The sequence below is a fragment of the Sinocyclocheilus anshuiensis genome, unplaced genomic scaffold (genome assembly GCF_001515605.1).
Source record: "Sinocyclocheilus anshuiensis isolate Anshui unplaced genomic scaffold, SAMN03320099.WGS_v1.1 scaffold1289, whole genome shotgun sequence".
Classification (NCBI taxonomy): domain Eukaryota; kingdom Metazoa; phylum Chordata; class Actinopteri; order Cypriniformes; family Cyprinidae; genus Sinocyclocheilus; species Sinocyclocheilus anshuiensis.
In genome coordinates this window covers 516,096-535,461 of record NW_015549731.1, presented here as the reverse complement: position 1 = coordinate 535,461, position 19,366 = coordinate 516,096, and the positions used below count along the sequence as shown (strand labels likewise).

At 36.5% G+C, this 19,366-nt stretch overlaps 1 protein-coding gene and 1 long non-coding RNA gene across 3 annotated transcripts in view; both read left to right on the top strand.

Annotated features, from left to right (window-relative positions):
- LOC107660816 (BTB/POZ domain-containing protein KCTD8) overlaps positions 1 to 9,397 on the top strand; it is a 32,951-nt gene extending 23,554 nt beyond the window's left edge. Inside the window, exon 2 of the mRNA XM_016450237.1 lies at positions 8,504 to 9,397. Within this exon, the coding sequence (XP_016305723.1) occupies positions 8,504 to 9,030 (527 nt within the window). The 3' untranslated portion in view covers positions 9,031 to 9,397. The remainder of the gene's footprint in view (positions 1 to 8,503) is intronic.
- A 4,089-nt stretch (positions 9,398 to 13,486) lies between these two features.
- Positions 13,487 to 17,880, top strand: LOC107660823 (uncharacterized). 2 transcript variants are annotated; one of them, XR_001631047.1, is made up of 3 exons: positions 13,487 to 13,520; positions 14,278 to 14,443; positions 17,752 to 17,880. It is a non-coding gene; the product is annotated as an uncharacterized LOC107660823 (long non-coding RNA). The 2 variants fall into 2 exon arrangements; XR_001631048.1 differs by lacking the exon at positions 17,752 to 17,880 and adding an exon at positions 17,403 to 17,528.
- The last annotated feature ends 1,486 nt before the right edge of the window (positions 17,881 to 19,366 follow it).

Sequence of the window (19,366 nt, the reverse complement as noted above, 5' to 3'; positions counted from 1 at the left end):
TGTCGTTATCGGTTCATCAGCTGAAAAAAAAAAAAAAACCCTTTGAAAGTGATCATTATAGTTGTGGCATTGACTATGCTATTCTTTTACATTTAGAATGATTTTTTTTTAAAGTTATTGGATGTATTTTCACCAGTAGGTATCTTTTGGCTAACTTTGCAGCTTATAAATGCATTCAAATTAGCCTACAGTGGTGGTTGTCCATGCAAAAGTCACTACCATGAAGCTGGGATGTTTTGGGTGGTTGTTAAGGAGTTACGCTGCAGTTTCCAAAGTGTTCTAAAGGCTTTAAGCATGTTTCTATGGAGTTGTTAGGGTATTTTGTGGCCGGTTGCATAAACTAAAAGAGTATTCAAGTTAGTCATCTGATGTTTTTCTGCAAGATTAGTCATAACTTTTTAAAGTCGGTTACATAAAAACATAGATTGGTCTGATTTGAATCCGAAAAGTAAGATTACCACTTGGTTAACTAACTTGCTAGTTAGTCAAACTAGTTCTTAAGACACAGTCTTAACAAAGTGACTGTGTTTATGCAACTGGCCCCTGGGTAGCAGCTATGGCAGTGCAAATGTGGTTACTTAGCACAAATGGTGCAGGATGAGTTGAGCTCCAATATTTAAATCTAGATTTAGGGGGTTGTTTAAATCCTCATACCTTATCCATTTCATACAGTAATAGTGATACATATTTGCCTTGCCAGTATAGGAGAAGAGAGTGGACATTTTATTGCATGGAATCTTAATTACCATATATTTTGTTACAGTCCTTCTGGCATTATCAGCTTCACAATGACATCTAGATAAAGCACAGGCTGTTTCCTGCTTCAAGTGCAACACAATCTGATTGGCTAATTTTATCACAGTCATCACGATTATATCATAACCTACGCCAATCTATTGCATTATCACCACCTAAACATATTTCTATCAGTATGAGTCAGTCCTGAAGGTTACTTCCTGTAGTTCTCATGCCCTGCTGTTTGGCCTCCCGGTTGATGGCTAGACTCTTGTAATCCTGTGTTTCCCCCTGTGGGATTATGGCCTTATTGAAATCCCTATCGGATTTTTGCTTCCTTTCAATCTTTTTCTATTCCTTCTGCAGAAATGTTCCATGCATCTCAATGATATATCAGCATTGTGTTCAACTTGTCGGTTATTTTTCCCCCCTCGTCTCTTTCTCTCTCCAATAATCCATTCTCCCCAGGCAAAGGTCAGGGTGCGTTCAGTTGTAGCGGCCTGGCACCGCTGAGAAATGCTAAACAGATGCGCACAGGGAGAGTTTCATTCCTCGACTCTGAAATCTTTCAGCAATTGCTAAAAGTTTGTGTGGCATCCCTAATGCTTTTACATTAGTATCAGATTGATACATGCACATTTGGGGGAAATATATATATATATAGTATATACTGTATATATTGTATCAGAAAGTATCAATAAGAATGTTAAAAATAATAATTTTAAATATATACTATAATAATGCATGTATACTATTTAATTATATATTTTTAATATTGCATCTAAATATATGAATCAGAATATGTTTAAAATACTATATATATATATACACACACACACACACATTAATATATATATATATATATATATATATACATATACATACACACACACACACACATTTCCACACACATTTTATTGCTACAGTATTGAATTATGCAAATTTTCATTTTGAGCTGCAATAATAAATATTGCTAGATTCTGGTGGGACTGTTCTATCCCAGTAATTTAAAAAAAGAGCAACTTCACTCAACATATTGGAATAACTGTCCATTATGAGAGCTGAATGAGTTGTCAGAATCCTTCTCAAAAGAAAGGAGCCTTCTAAAGCGGCTCGTGTCTCTGCCAATGCTAATTGGTCTTTATTTCACAAGGGCAGAATGAGGGATAAACCTGTGTCTCTCTGCCAACAGCATTCTGGCAGCTGGGAGGATAATTAACATTTCCAGCAGTCATTATCAAACCTTAATGTGTGTGGTTTCACATTAGTACAAGAAGCATTTGGCATATTTGTTTAGTTTTTATGATTAATATTTTTATGATGATTATATATACAGTGGGTATAGAAAAGAATCACCCCCCTTTAAAATAATCACATTTTCTTGCTTTGCAGCCTGAAATGAAGGCGTACAGTTTTTGTTTTATCCAGCTTTATTTAATCAGTGCAACTTATAACATCCAAGTGAAAGATATAACACCAACATATCAGAAAATAACTAAATAAATAAATAACAGAATCACTCAGTTGGAAAAGGATCTCCCCCTTTTGTCAGTGTTGTTAAACCACCTTCTGCTTTAAAACAAAAAATGGTGTCCATCCGTTTTTATTTCAGGCTGCTGCAAAGCAACAAAATATGATTATTTTAAAGGAGGAGATTATTTTCTATACCCAGTGTGTGTGTGTGTGTGTGTGTGTGTCTGTGTGTGTGTAGGGGGGGCTGAGGTTAGTTGTCACACTTTTTTATTCCAATATTTCAATGCATGTTCCTTGGGATTTATTTATTTTTTAAAAACAATGTCTTTATGGACATAAACCTTAAAATCCTGGCTACAAAAAGCTTTTGGACATTTCTACCATTATTTCTTAGGTAAAAATATTATTCTTCATTGTAAGTTTGTTAATTATATGTTAAATGGTGTTAGTTTAACTTTTAATATTTAAAAAATGTAAATATATATTGTATATAATTACAGGCTTTTAGGCTTTTTAAAAGTGTTACTGCCTCTTATATAGAGAACTGGATTGCTCATGATGTCAAAAAGTGAAGCCAGCACACGGCCATATTGGCATTCCCTAGTATTCCCAAACATTCTATTGAATTAATAGGAAATTGTACGATTTAAATGAAAAAAAGTCTCCCTGTACATGCTTACAATGCAACAGTGCTAAACATGTAAATGGTTAAAGTTCATATTCATTACAAAAAAATACGTTAATTATCCTAGTTGTGTTTATGTATGTTGTGTTGTAATTTTGTTGTTAGTGGTACAGTAGGCTAACTGCAAATGTTTCAGCAATGATTTTGTTAGCAGCGTGCATTTTGAAGCAGTTAATGATTTAAATGTTGTTTAAAATAATAATTAATTCAGCAACATATGCATAACACTTACTCCTATGGAAACTTAATTCTAATAAATCTAGTATGCGCTGTCTTGTAGAGTCTGAAATAGATGTTGCTTAATCAGGAAATAAAATACATGCATCATAACTTACTCAGAGAAATAACACTGACTTCCTAGGTGAAAAAGAACTATATTTAAATTGTGCTTTTTCAGACATACTTTGTTTAGCATATTTCTTAGAAGTATAACTAAGCATATATTTAATACAAAAGTACTTCTAGTATACTTTTTAGAAATATATTAAAATGCAATTCAATATATTTTTATTGCACTTCAAATAAGCATGTCGGGAATACAAATGTATTATAAACATACTACTTGAATTTCAAGTATATTTTTAATACATTTAATACTACGTCTTTTTCACCTGGGTTCTTTATTTCCAGCATGGTAAACTTTAAATTTGAATACAATATAGTGCAATATAGTAACAGAGGCTTATATTGTAATATTTAGAGTACATTCAAATCCATTTCTGCTACTAAACTTATTGATCTCAGATCAAGACGTTGCATCCTCAAATTACACAATTGTATGTTATGGGATAGCAGTTTTAGTATTTTACCTCCTCTTCCATGATTTATCAGTCTGACCTCCATATGTCACAGCTCATGGCCTGGTTTGGAGATGTTTTACGATGGGACGTTTTTTCGCCTGTAGAGCCGGAACAGTTATTACCTCTGCTTATTTATGTGTTCTTATGCATTTCATTAACCCAATGACAGTTTGATATAGACTGTATTTACTCAAAGTAGATAAGCTATTACTGTTTTCCTTCAGGCCGCACATGGGAAAGGCACACCAGTAAGAGCTAATCTGTGGATCTACATGTGTAATTGTTTTTTAAGTGAGATGGGAAGTCTGTGTGTGTGATTTGAAGCCATTCATTAGCCCAGCTAGCTCGTTTGCTGCAGACCCTGATGGTTATTGCTGTTGTAGAGATTATGAAGCAACAGGAGCAAGTAGGATGAACAGACTGTTAAAATGCCTCCATCTCGCCACATGTGCCTTAATGATCAGCTCACCATATGTTATTCAATGGCAGGATATTCATTTTAAAACACCCATTCACACAGAATGACTTCACAATGGGCCGTTCAACCTAAAATGGCTAAAAACGGAGGACGTTCTGGAACGTTCCAGGCCTGTAGACAGCGCTCATGCTAATTCAGAATGGCAGGGTAGAGTAGTGTTGAGTTCAATAAGGTCCCGCTGCACTCTCTACAGCTGCATCTGAGGCCCCTTGACCTCAGCAAATGGATATGCCGCTGCTTCAGATACGCAGCTATGCAATTTACAGCATGAAGGTTGCATGTGGTCCTCTGACGGTCGATTATGGTGCAAATTAGGTTTTTAGCCCATCAGTTGGTTTACTCAACAGGCTCAGGTTTATAACATATGTTTTTAACCGAACTATCACTTCATTGTTTCTGACGAAAATGAGAGTGGTTGCTAGGTGGTTGCTTATAGACCCAAGACAAAAGAGATTGTCTTCAAGTTCCTATATTCTGGTCTTTAGGTTTGGGTCCCTTTTCATACTTTACTGTAGTAAAAAACAGTACATATATACAGTCATGTGAAAAAGAAAGGACATCCTATTGAATTCCATGGTTTTCCGTATCAGGACATAATAAAAAATCATCTGGTCCTTGGCAGGGCTTAAAATTTGGACAGTTAAACCTCAGATGAACAACAACACATGACATATCACACTCTGTCATTATATATTTAACAAAAACTAGGCCAAACTGGAAAAGCCATGTGTGACAAACTAAGGACACCCTTACTGTTAACATGGGAATTAAGAGGGTAAGTAACAGTCAGGCACTGCTAATCAAATACCTTTGATTGGTCTGATCATCAGCAAGTGTGAGCACCTCTATAAAAGCAGAAGTTTTGGCTGGTTTGCTGGTCTGGAGCCTTCTGGTGCAGTCCATCATTCCACAGTGAGGAAGATTATTCACAAGTGGAAGACATTCAAGACAGACACCAATCTTTCCAGAAAAAAAAATGTTTTTCTAAAACAATGACCTTTGAACAGACAAGACCAAAGTGGAGATGTTTGGCCATAATGAACAGTGCTACGTTTGGTGAAAGAAAAAAGAGCATAGCACAAACACCTCATACCAAAAGTCACACATGCTGGTGGAGGGCTGATGCTTTTGGGCTTGTCTTGTAGCCACAGGAACTGGGCACCTCATAGTCATTGAGTCGACCATGAACTCCTCTGTATACCAAAGTATTCCAGAGTCAAATGTGAGGCCATCCCTCCAACAGCTAAAGCTTGGCCAAGATTGGGTCATGCAACAGGACAATGATCCCAAGCACACCAGCAAATCTACAACAGAACGGCTGCAAAAAGAAAAGAATCAAGGGGTTGCAGCAGTTCAGTCAAAGTCTAGACCTCATCCTGACTGAAATGCTGGGGAAATCTGTGCATTAACAAATGACCACAAACCTCAATAAACTGGAGCAACGTTGTAAAGAAGAGTGGGCCAAAACTCCTCCAGAACAATGTGAGAGAATGATAAAGTCATACAGAAAATGATTACTTCAAGTTATTGCTGCTAAAAGTAGATCTACAAGCAACTGAATCATAGGGTGTCCTGAATTTGTCACACATGGCTTTTCCATATTGGATTTATTTTTGCTAAATAAATAGTGACCCGGTGTGATATGTCAAGTGTTTTTATTTTACAAGAGTTATTTTATTGAGGTTTTATTTTATATAATAGCAAACAAGTCTACAAGGGGTAAAGAGTTTTATTGAGGAAATGATTATTAAAGCACCTTAGCATTGTCATGTAAGCTTATATAATAATACTGAATTTTTTTTTGCTAAAGTTGCTTATATACATTGGCATTCCCCTCGTTCTACCCTCATTTCTATTCTCACCTTCTTTCGATGTCCCGAGTCAGTCATTTCGGGGTGTTTTTTTTTCCAGTTCACTGCAGTTTGCTTCCTTTTCTTGTAAGATCTGACAACACAAGTGCACCTTTAAAAGTTTGAGATTTTTACAATGTTATTTCCCACCTCACCTGAATATGCAGAGACAACTATAAGTAATCAGTGTGTATGAGTCATTTATTTTCCCTATTCTGTTGCATGAGTGTCACAAAATTTACACACTTTTAAAGGAAGATAACAAGTTCTGTCTGCTGGCATAATGATTGTTACCCCAAAAAAAAGAAAGAAAAAATAGGGCCAATTTTTGGTGGATGTAAATAATAAATGTAAATAATAAATTAAAAGAATTGATTTTTTTTTAAAGCACTTTGTTATTTGAGCTGTAAATCTGTCTAAATCATAATTGTTGAGGTTTTAGGCTTTATGCTAGCATGGCAACAAATTTTTTAAAGGCCGGTTGGATGTACTGTCAAATTCTCTGAAACGCCTTTGGAGCTGGCTTATGGTAGAGAAATTAACATTCAATTAACGGGCAACAGCTCTGATGGACATTCCTGCAGTAAGCATGCCAATTAATTGCACGCTCCCTCAAAACTTGTGACATTTGTGGCATTGTGCTGTGTGATAAAACTGCACATCTTAGAGTGGCATTTTATTGTGGCCAGCCTAAGGCACACCTGTGCAATAATCATGCTGTCTAATCAGCATCTTGATATGCCACACCTGTGAGGTGGATGGATTATCTCGGCAAAGGAGAAGTGCTCACTAACACAGATTTAGACAGATTTGTGAACAATATTTGAGAGAAATAGGCCTTTTGTGTACATAGAAAAAGTCTTAGATCTTTGAGTTCAGCTCATGAAAAATGGGGGCAAAAACAAAAGTGTTGCGTTTATAATTTTGTTCAGTATAATTTAACACAGAAAAGGTTAGTGGCTATAATATTGAAATCTTGTGCATTTCAACATGTATGGATTGATTTTCTTCCATTGTAAGTGTCTCACTGTAACCCAGATTTTTGCCGTTCATTTAAGGAAAGAAGGGACAAGTTAAAACTGATGGTCGAGCTTAACTTACTGGATTTATACATTTCCGTTTTACCGTGATGTGCAGTTAGTTTTATGCCACCTTGGTCAGTTTCCGAAAGATCTGCTGGTCTGGGATCTGTTTCCAGCCAATGGTCAGGTGTCCTGTTCCCAGAGGGTCTCCTTCAATGATCTGTGTCCTGAAAAGCGACTGATGGAGTCTTTGTTTTCAGCTTCGCCTGCATTTCCATGTTTAATCACCAATTAGCAGCTCCTCTGCATCACATTAAGAGACTTGCTGAAGCGTGCAGTTACAGCTGGCTCTTGATTCTCTGCAAAAATGTATTATTTCATCATTATGACCTAATACAGAGATAATAGACAAGATTAGATGTAGTTAGTTGAGTTACTTGTGTTGGCCATTTGTAAAGCTTCATTTTTTATTTCAAAATAAGCCAAATTTTCTCTTTTGCAGACAGAGAAAATAAAAGCTATATCTCAAAGAACTTTGAAGCGTGGACAGCAAGGGACTTCTGGGGGAATTAAGACATTGTGACTTGTCTTAATCTGTACAGTGTAAACCGCTTTCTTATCCTCTGAACATATCTCTTATGTGTGTAATCACCACTGAGTCCTTGATATTGCACTGAAATGCAGTCAGTTACCATTTATGGACCACATTTCCATGTTTTTGACCTGTACCCAGGCTCGTTGGTGTTTCGCTTGAGGCTGAATTACATGACTGAGAACCCCTCTATCTCAAAATACATGCATGACATCCTCTCACAGGCTCCTTAAATCTATGGTTAAGAGGGAATGCAGTAAGGGTTGTGTTGTGAATTAAAACACGTATACCTGTACTGAATGAAATGCCACATAGTGTACCTCTTCAACAGCAAGCTCTATTGAAAATCATTTGTGATGCTACATATGTAGAATGTTCCTAATTGGTCACTAACGATGTTACATTTAATTTAGGATGCTATGTAGGCAGCTCACTAGGTATTGGAAGAACCATTAGTTAATTCAGTTTTCTTTACTTAAAGGGATAGTTCACCCTTGAAGTTGTTCAAACCTATATGAGTGTCTCTATTTTGTTGAACACCAAAGAAGATATTTTGAAGAACGTTGGTCTGTGCTGTGCTGCTGGCATTTTTTTTCTTGTTGTAAGCCTAAATTTAGTTTGATTTAAAAAGCAAGTCCTGATGCAATGTTTTGCTCATCAAGTAAACATATCTTTTTTTTAAGGATGTTTGGATATTTTTTGCAGTGTATGCATGAAAAGAGAAGAAGCAATGGATATTTTGTGATTTATTGCAAACACTAACACAAAGGAGCTAAGCATTTCATCAGTTCAGTCTGTGGGACTTTGACATTGGCCTCTAAGGGTTTATATTGTTTTATCAGCTAATTTTTCTTTATCTATCCACCAGGACCTGTGTGCAAGTCAGCATCCCCTAAACTGGAGCGTGAGGAGCCCAAGTCTGAGAAACTGCTGGATAAGGCCAGCGAGAGTGGAGCCTCGTTGAACGAGCTCTCCACATCCAGCTCCGAGACCCACTCAGAGGCCACGTCTCCCCAGGACGGGGGTCCCATCATGGTGTCACGTGGTGAGGTTGTTGGGGGCTCGCTGGCTCCGTGTGGCGCCTTGCACTCTGTATCTCGACCTCCGAGCACTCTTACTCTGGGTCGACCGTCCAAGAAAGGTTCTTCGGTGCAGTGGATGGAGATGCCGGATAAGAGGCGGAACAGTGAGCTGTTCCAGTCCCTCACTAGCGGGGTTGGTCCGCGGGATGGTGGGGGAAGCGGTCTGACCCGGAGGAAGACTCTGGAGAGGCCCAGCGTGGAGGAGGAAATGAAACAGTGTATCCGAGATTTCCGAAAGATCAAGATCCCTCCGGCGTTCCCAGAGCGCAAACGGCAGTGGCAGTCAGAACTGCTTCAGAAATACGACCTATAAAGAAAACTCAGCATAGGCAACTGGTTTAAACTATCCAACCGATTCACAATCTCGCACAATAGATTGCCCAACAGACTTTAAAGCCCTCAAAGGCCTTGATTCACACTGAGAAACCAAACAACTGAGTATCAGAAAAGAGAAAGAAAGAACTTGAGCCAATGAAACATGTTCCACTTTGCTCCGTTTTTGTTCAGATTGATAGCACCATTCATATCTTTGAACTAGACTACCAAAACCTACCAAAGTGGTGGTGGAGAATGTTTCAATGAAAAGCCATTCCATCCAGAGTCACCTAAATAAACCTTTCAGCTGTCCAGAAGGTCTGCAAATAGGGCTCATAGTATATCTCTATAAACTATTAAACTGACAGGCAGCCTGGCTATCTTTGGTGATGTTGCCAAAGATAAGTGGGAGAAGAAGTAAATCCTTGTTGTGTCCAAAAGAGAGGTGTCACTGTGCATTAACTAATTGTTCAGTTTGGTTCTATACAAATGACACAGATTTAATGTAAACACGGTTGTCTTTACCAAACTTAGTTTCGGAGATTAATTTAGTTGTAGATGAAATGGTATGTCTTTTGCGTACATATATTAGGGCTACCAAACAATTTAAAATGTTCATCAAATTAGTGGTCGACCAATATTGGTTTTTTGGCAGCCGATGCCGATGCCGATATCTTGGAAAGCAGGGTGGCCGATGGCCGATATAAAGCCGATATAATTTTATTTATTTATTTTATATTTAAGAAATTTTAAATCATTTGAAAATGGATTAAAAGATAAATGTGTAAAATAAACATGCTTTATTTTTCACAAATAAACAAATATTTAATAAAAATATAAACTAGTCGATGCCGATATCTTGGAAAGCAGGGTGGCCGATGGCCGATATAAAGCCGATATAATTTTATTTATTTATTTTATATTTAAGAAATTTTAAATCATTTGAAAATGGATTAAAAGATAAATGTGTAAAATAAACATGCTTTATTTTTCACAAATAAACAAATATTTAATAAAAATATAATTAAAAAGGAAGTAAACACTGTAACCAACAGGTCACTCAGTATTCTGGGAAGTTTTGTGTGCACTAGCAGACGCTTTTATCCAAAGCGACTTACAGTGCATTCAGGCTATACAAATTTTTTTTACCAGTATGTGTGATATGAATATGACATTGGGCAAAAGCATGAAGTACAGCATAATTTGAAATCACGAGTTTAAAGTTTGTCGATCGCGCATCTCAGTGAAGCTGAACTCTCCTCCTGTCCGCATTCAATTCACACGGACCGACCGTCACGCAGAGAACATGCAATCATGCAGGATACAAATGCACACTTCATAAGATCTCACAGCTGGATTCGACTAAGTTTGCAAGGTTTTTGAAATTAGATGTTCGTTAGTCATTCAAAGATTTGTTTAAATTATATAAATGCGTATTTGCTGAATGCTGACAGCAAACGAGAAAGTATTGTAATGTTTTCCTTTCTATTACTAACAATATAAAAGCAGTCGTTATAATACTTTTTTGTATACATTTTAATTCCTTGGTTTAACAGTTCTATCTGATTATTAGACAGACTTCTGTCCGTCGACACAAATGTTAACGAGGACAGCGAACAAGAGGGATAATGTGAGCACTGTGTGTTCATTCTCAGCGCCATCAAAATAAAAGTACCGCTACGAACGCATAGGCCGATACCGATATTTGAAAAATGGCAAATATCGGCCGATATATCGGCCGATATATCGGCCTTGGCGATATATCGGTCGAGCACTACATCAAATTGCAATTAATCACATATATATCAGCATTTGCTAAAAAAAAAAAAAAAACAGTCAAGTCTATCAGTCTTGGGCTGTTCACATAGGACACTTCCATATACACCATTGCTTAATTTTTGGTTTATGTTCACAAGCTGTATGGATGTCTTTGGACGTTGCATCATTTCTTGTGTCATATCTGTTTTTTCATTATGTGTCACATTCAAAACTGTTTTAAGTCTTGTGTCACATTAATTGTGTTAATTTATTGGAATAAATTATACTATATGGATGTTAAACTGACAGCCCTAATATAATTCTATACAATATATCTAAATATATAAACATACAGCTGTATATTTGCTGAGAATCATCAAGCTAGAATTGGAAGGTACAATGAATGAGTTGCTCATAATCTAAAATCCTAACTGGAATATAAGGGGATATAGGGATTTTATATTAGCAGCGTAAAATGAGGACAGATATATAATATAATGAATAAATTATCTTCTCATTCCATCCCTTTAAATGACCTAATTATTGCATTTATATGATGGGCTACTATGAACATCATCTCGGCACTGGTTCTTCCCTGTGTGAGGTTTCTCTGACTGATGCCTATTGTCCATTGTCTTTTGCTATGAATTTTTGTTTTGTGCCATTCATTTTCTAAAGTGTTTGATTGTGTGTGTGTGTGTGTGCTTCTGTCCATATGTGTGCGCATACTTTTCTTAATGTCAATTTCTAAAGAGCCATTTGCAAAATAACTGGATTTGGAATCACAAAAAATAAGGAAAACAAGGAAGTGTGTTGCTACAAATTATTCATATTAAGCCTATTGTTGGTTCCAGAGCTGGATTATGGAGAAGGCCTGGAGTTGACCTCCAAAGATGCATGCCCACGGTTGGTTCCCTTACAGTTTGTCTCAGTGCGAAACCTTAATGTGAAATCATCTTTAAGAATTGATCTTTTTGAGACAGATTAATCTAAGTTTGAGCCTAGCAAGATTTATTTTTAAATGAAAATATCTATGGCGTTGAGCCAGTAGCTTAATCCACATGCTGAAAATGGTTCCAAGATATTGTTTATAGCAGTGCGTCATTCCAGACTCGGGGAGTGATCTTTCCATCTGCCGTAGGCGGCATATCAAATGTCAGTGAGCATTCACAGTGCATTTCCATCTCCATAAAGACTTGTGTTTGAGAGATATTAGGTGATTGCCCTCTAATTGATGTGTATGGTGTTCTGCGCACGTTTAAAGCACAACATTCTGTAAATGCCGGTTTGAGATATGATATGGTCTCAATCCAGGACACAGGTTTGAAAAGCACAAGGCACAGTTGACTCTGTTATCCTAGAATAATAGTATTTAATGGGTTTAAATCAGGACTTAGTGTTAGTCTACTGTGAAACCTGAAATGCTCCAAAATTTGTGAATACATTTGTTGTTATATCTGTTGATTTGCCTCAGTGTCCTGTAATAAAAGTGTCATGTTATGATGGGCAATTGAATGTGTGTTTTGTCCACCTTATTTCATTTAGAGTGATATTGTTTGGGATATTTTATTTTAAATCTCATAATTTACTACAATATTCACCTTCCAGCACTTTTATTCTTTTTGTACTCAAGAAAAGGTCAATACCAGCCTTTTTCAGACATCACATAAACATTACAAATCAGTTTTTTTTTTTTGAGAAAACAAAACATATCCCTGCATTTCATCCTCTTATAAGTAATTTTGGGCTTGTTTTTCATTAAGGCGGTTGCATTTAATGGCCTTTTTCCAGAATAGTCAGACATTTTGGCTTGCTAGCTTGGCAGCTGTCAAACCTCCACCCTATACATAATGTAAAGTTTGTTTCTCATTTCATCCTGTGTTTCTGCCTTTTCCAGAGCCTCCCCACTTGAATGGTGCATACATGCATGCTTTTTCCATTCCTGAGAGGGATTTATTTATTGATTTAGAGTTGTCTATGTTTTGTAACATTTTGTTTCTTTTTTTAAAAGAATGGCATTTTTGAAAATACGTCCTTTGCAGGAAGTTATAGTTTACCTTTGTTTACTGTGTTTTTGAACTTTTTTCCAGTCCATAAACAAATAAACAACAATTTTGCTTATTTATGTAAGGAAAGTCACTTATCTTGACTATTATTTATTATGTTTTCTTGGCAACATTGTGATGGTAAGAAGTTGTTAAAATACATATCTTTTGTAAGTTTAAAGCTGTGCCCTCACATTTCAACACAGTCAGATATTATTGAAAACTTTTATAAAAGCAGGCAATATCAAGGGCAGCCGTGATCCTGAAGGTCCTCTTTCCAAACTTACATTTACATTTACATTTAGTCATTTAGCAGAGAATAGAAAAAATATATAGCTAGTGTTTGTTTGTTTTGTTTTGTTTGTTTGTTTGTTTGTTTTTTTTAAAGAAAAAAAAAAGAAGATAAATATAGATAAAGTAGAATTAAAATAGAATAGAAAGTGCTAGAGTTGGAGGGTCAAATAAAGGTGGAACAGATGTGTTTTTAGTCGTTCCTTGAAGATGGTTAAGGACTCGGATTGATTTGGGCAGGTCATTCCACCAGGAGGGAACAGTTAATGAAAAAGTCAGTGAAAATGATTTTGTGTCTCTTTGAGATGGCACAATAATACTTAAACTTATTGTACTTAAATACTTTAAATACTTAAACTTAAACTTAACCTCCAACAAGGCCACACATCCTCTGGTGAGTTTTAGGCTTTGGTTGATATTTTCTGTCACAACTGTACGTCAGCTTTGTCACCTAAAGTGTAATGAAATAGTTCGAGATGTTTTCTCAATTATATCTTAAAAGGATAGTTCACCCAAAAATGAAAATTACCCCATGATTTACTCACCCTCAAGGCATCCTAGGTGAATATGACTTTATTCTTTCAGACGAATACAATCAGAGTTATATTTAAAAAATGTCCTGGCTCTTCCAAGTTTTATAATGGCAGTAAATGGCAGTTTATTGGACGCTACGCCTACGTCCTACGTCATCCGCTGGAAGGTGACTCTCTCGTGAACGTATGGTTTATAAAGTTTTAAATATCTATATTTTTCTTACACAAACCCATCAATTTGCTTCAGGAGGCCTTTATTAACCCCCCGGAGCTGTGTGGAGCACTTTTTATGATGGATGGACGCAGTTTATTGGACTTTTATTGGACTATTGAATATTACCACCCGTTCACCCATGCCGTGTGGAGTACTTTATATGATAGATGGATACACTTTAGTTTGCTTCAAAATGTCGACCCCCATTCACTGCCATTATAAGGCTTGGAAGAGCCAGGACATTTTATAATATAACTCCAACAGTATTCATCTGAAAGAAGAAAGTCCTAAACACCTAGGATGGCTTGAGGGTGAGTAAATCATGGGGTAATTTTCATTTTTGGGTGAACTATCCCTTTAAAGCTAGATGTGTCAGTGTTTATGAGACATATTGTATTTGATAGAGTTAACACACTGAATTGTACAGAGGTAAGGAGGAACAGATCAATCCAGTCTGCAGTCAGTTTGGACCAGCTAGAAACCAGCTGCCAACTTCCTAAACACCTTAAGCTTCCAGCAGGGATTCCTTCAACAAAGACTTCATGGCATTTCACCTGTCTCAGATGGCTGGTAAGTCCTCAAGAGCATAATTATTCTGAGAAGAAGCAGACAGTTTTATTATTCATATGAGTGGAGACTTCATTTAGGTTGAGTCTTAACTTTATCATCCGAGGCTTTTCTCTTCAGTTCGGTCTAATCATTTCAGACATCTGAAATGATGCTTGTCATAGAGGCGAGGATAGTTTTAGTCATGTAATCAGTCAGGCAGATCTCACATAGTTTATTCATACCTGTCAAAATGACGTCTGTCTTATATTTGGAATACAGTATGTAATCAGTGATTTACTGTGAGTCATCGTCCTTGTCATTTCTGAAGCTCATTCCTGGAGGTGTTTCTGCAGAACGGTTTGACTTTCTGTCAAAAAAAAAAGCTACAAAACTGTGCTATTTTGCCATGTATAAGTCATATGCAGATGGGTAGTTGATGTCAAGATTTTTACAGGTTAGTAGGGCTGTCAAAAAACAAATTTGAATTTCGAATATTCGTCGAATTTAAAATAAAAATCCACATTCGAATGCAAAAATGTTGCATTCGAATTTTAGTTGTGCGTTAAGGAGGCAGCCTTATCAGTGGCGCACGAGATGTGATGACGATGTCGTTGCATTATAATGTTTTTGTTAGCCCATCCAGTTGAAGCCACTAGATGCGGCGCTGCTGCGTTGTTCATTAAAAATACTGCGGAAAAAGAGAACATCAATGCGGAGAAGATCTTGTTTACATCAAAACTGAAACCAAGCCGTTCACACAAAACACATATTTCGCGCATTTTCTAGAGGGACATCTATCAGCGTTGCACTCGCATATCGCACAAAGGAGCCGCATGTTTAGAAAGCCATGTAAAATTAATGCAAGTTTAACTTAGAAAAAAACATATATCGAGACTTTATGGCCGGGTTTTTTCCCCATCCCACTGCATCTCATGTTTTTAAATGAAAAATTTACTTTGTGTGATTGGCTTTCCGCCCTTTGTATTAAACTATGCATACAAACATGATGCTGTTTTGTTTATAGTTGTTTAAGCAACTTAATTATTTATAACTGGTTTATAAACATTATTTTAAACATTATGCACTTTTTTCACAGATAGTCATGTTATCTTACGCTTTAAATAAACGTGCATTAGTAATATTTTGCTTGATGCGCCCTCTTGTGGCCTCAGAAGAGAAGCCAAAAGCTTTTCTTCACCCTAACTGAAATTATGCATTTTAATTAGAATATAATTCGAATTTTGATAATATTTAAGTACAAAATTCAAATTTAGTTTTTCAGCCATTTTGACAGCCCTACAGGTTAGCTTGATCCGGTTAACCCTGCTGGTAGATGGCATAATTTTTCACCATTTACATCCATTTAGAAGTAGCAGTGTATAACTAAATACATATTTTAAAGATTAGTCATGCCAGGAAAACTTAAATAAAAAAAAAAAAACTGTTTAAGACAACTCAGTCCAATGGATAAAATGTCTTAAGAAAAAAATATATCTCAAAATCATTGGAAATTAAACGGACAAACAAATGATTACCGGCTTTCAAAGAACTAAAACATTCTAACATTTGTGTGTAAATGAAAGAGGTCTGTCTAAATGTTGTTTCAAATGGAAATGAAAGGATTAGTTCACTTCCAGAATAAAAAGTTCCTGATAATTTACTCACCCTCATGTCATTCAAGATGTTCATGTCTTTCTGTCTTCAGTCGCAAAAAAATTAAGAAAAACATTCCAGGATTTTTCTCCATATAATGGACTTCAATGGTGGCCAACGGGTTGATGGTTTAAATTGCAGTTTCAATGCAGCTTCAAAGGGCTCGACACGATCCCATCCGAGTAATAAGGGCCTTAACTAGCGAAACGATCGGTCATTTTCTAAAAAAATAAATAAAAATGTATATACTTTTTAACCACAAATGCTTGTCTTGCACAAATCCACACATTACGTAATCACGTTGGAAAGGTCATATGCGGTTAGCTCTTCATCTGTATACTCTGGTTCAAAAAGTTAGGGTCGGGCGAGAAACAATTTCTCCTCCAACTTCAAAATCGTCCGACATCGTTGTTTTACCTTTTTTTGTAAAGTGCGTTTGACTTTCTTTGCACGTTTGCTTTGTAAACACTGGGCCGGTACTTCCGCACCTTCCAACGTGATTATGTAATGGGTGGAGTCAAGCTAGTGCAAGATGAGCATTTGTGGATTAAAAATGCATTTTTTTTGTGAACGATCATAAAGCTAAAGACCCTTATTACTCGGATGGGATCGTGTCGAGCCCTTTGAAGCTGCATTGAAACTGCAATTTGGACCTTCAAGCCATTGGCCACCATTTAAGTCCATTATATGGAAAGAAATCCTGGAATGTTTTCCTCAAAGACCTTAATTTCTTTGCGACTGAAGAAAGACACAAACATCTTGGATGACATGGTGGTGTGCAAATTATCAGGAAATTTTTATTCTGCAAGTGAACTAATCCTTTCAAAAGACAGAGAACTATTAGTGTGTTGAGTCTGGCATTTTAAAGTGAAGGATGGAGAAACAATTCTTGGAAAGGCTGAGCACTTCTGCTTCCATTAAGAACGAGCCAGGGAGAGAATGAATAAAATGTTCAGTATGCGAATTATAGCCATGACACACATCAGTATATTCCATTTCATCAATATCAGCCATATACGAGCTCACAACAACACCAATCTAAATGCAAACACACGCGTTTAAAATGCTGTCATTCAGATCTCAGATCAAATATGGTGATATGTTCTACAAGAGCGCCTCGAGAAGGAACAGTTTGCAGGCTAAGCCCTCTCTCGCTGTCCTCTTTCCTCACAAAAGGAAAGCACTTACATTTACAAATGCACGACACGTCACTGAAAGGATGGAAATTTAAATATATTTGAATAGAAAACAAAAGACTTAGAATTAGGGCCGTTTTTTTCAGAGATCTCCATGGCAACTTGTAAGTGGCTTCCCTCACCTGTTTCAGAAAGCTGTTGTCCGAGTGATCTCAGGGGAATGCATACATTACGCCTCACGGTAAAATGCTCGTATCAGCGCGGCTACGGTATAGAGAGAAAATGACAACCGCAATTACGAGGCTCTCAAACATCCATCACAGCACGTAAAGAAAAAGACTGGCGAAATTTCCACATGGAAAATGTCACACGGCCTTTACGCTGTTCACTGCCTGCGAAACAACCTCTGGTGACTGCTCCACTTGATGCTGTAATGTATGAAAAGTAGCATTCCCTAAGTGAATTACTTCTAATCCTATAGCAGGGTTATGTGCAAAAGCCATATTTCCAATAATAGCATCTGGACTCATTTATTTTCAGCTGGCGACTTCCGGCGACCTGCGGCGGTATCCTGTGACATGAAGAAGTTGAGAAAAGTACTTTTTCTTTATGCAAACACGAGCGAATTGGAGCTCACGTGATCAATTTCTTCAGTTAGCCTACTGTAGTTGAGTGTCAGCAAGATGAATTTAATCCTTGTAGTAAACAGTTTATACATGTCACTTCACATAAACAATTAAATAATTACAAGTATTTTATATTAAAAAGTAATATAGCATATTATTTTATGTCACTTTAATTTTAAGTGACGTAAGATCTGCAACTGCAGGAAGACACATCTGTCCTCAAAAAGTAAATGCAGGATTTAGGCTAAGGCTTTCTTTGATTGCAGCTGCGGTCGAACGCTTCAAAAGCACATATGCACCTGCTAGAGGTAAATCCTTCAATTGCACTTGCTGATTGGTGCATTTCTGTCACACATTTGCATATGGTAATATGTGCAAAAGAAGCACATATGCTTTATCCTGCATTTCTGACTGCTAGATCCTTAACCAAACACACCTTTTTATTACAATCAAGCCTGTTGAAATACAATTGATGCCGTTTTGCAACACTCCTCAATCCTAAATAACTGTGCTTAAACACTCGCTCTCGAGGGAATAGCGATATCTCAGATCTAAAGACAAGTCCCTGTTCTTAGCGATTTAGCCTCTGTTAAAACGTTAGCCTACTCCTATACAGCCTAATAACCCAGATTGCTTAGAACAATTTGTAGCCATTGCTGTTCTGACAGAATATAAGATTAAATAATAATACAACTCTAGCCTATTTATTCCAGTCTGATGTTTACTTTGGAATTTATAAAAAAGCCGAGCAACTTGTGAGTTGTGAATCACTTGATCTGGAGGTGAAAACATTGTAAATGTGTCCTCTAACAGACTGTAAATCTTCTAAGGGGGAGTTCTGAAGTAAAACAACCTCAGCAGTTTTAAGTATTCTGCATCAGTAAGCAATAAAAGCCAAGGAGAAAAAGGGAGAAAAAAAAAACATGCGTCTTGCTGAATTGATACCTCCTGCTCAACGAAACTTTAATCAAGAGCTTTTAGGTGCAAGAGTCAGCGCTGTTATCCTGAAATGATGTTTGTTTCATAGGGCCTGTTTATATGGAAATCCAAATGAGTGTTTTGTGGCTTGTCTCTTTGAGGTCATTTATATTCCAATGTACTCCTAAAAGTTGACACAATGTTTATATATTTGAAGACAACTATTTGCATTTACACAACCAGTCAAAACTTTGGAATAATTACGATATTTTTTTATGTTTTTGAAAGAAGTCTTGCCAAAGCTACATTTATTTGATCAAGAATACATTAAAAACAGTAATATTGTGAAATATTATTACAATTTAAAATAGATGTTTCTATGTTAATATTATTTTAAGTGTAATTTATTCCTGTGATGCAAAGCTGAATTTTCAGCATCATTACTCCAGTCTTCAGTGTCACATGATCCTTCAGAAATCATTCTAATATGCTGATTTGCTGCTCAAGAAACATTTATTATTATCAATGTTGAAAACAGTTGTGCCATTTAATATTTTATGTAAACCACATGAAACATTTTTTCCAGGATTCTTGAATAAATAGAAAGTTCA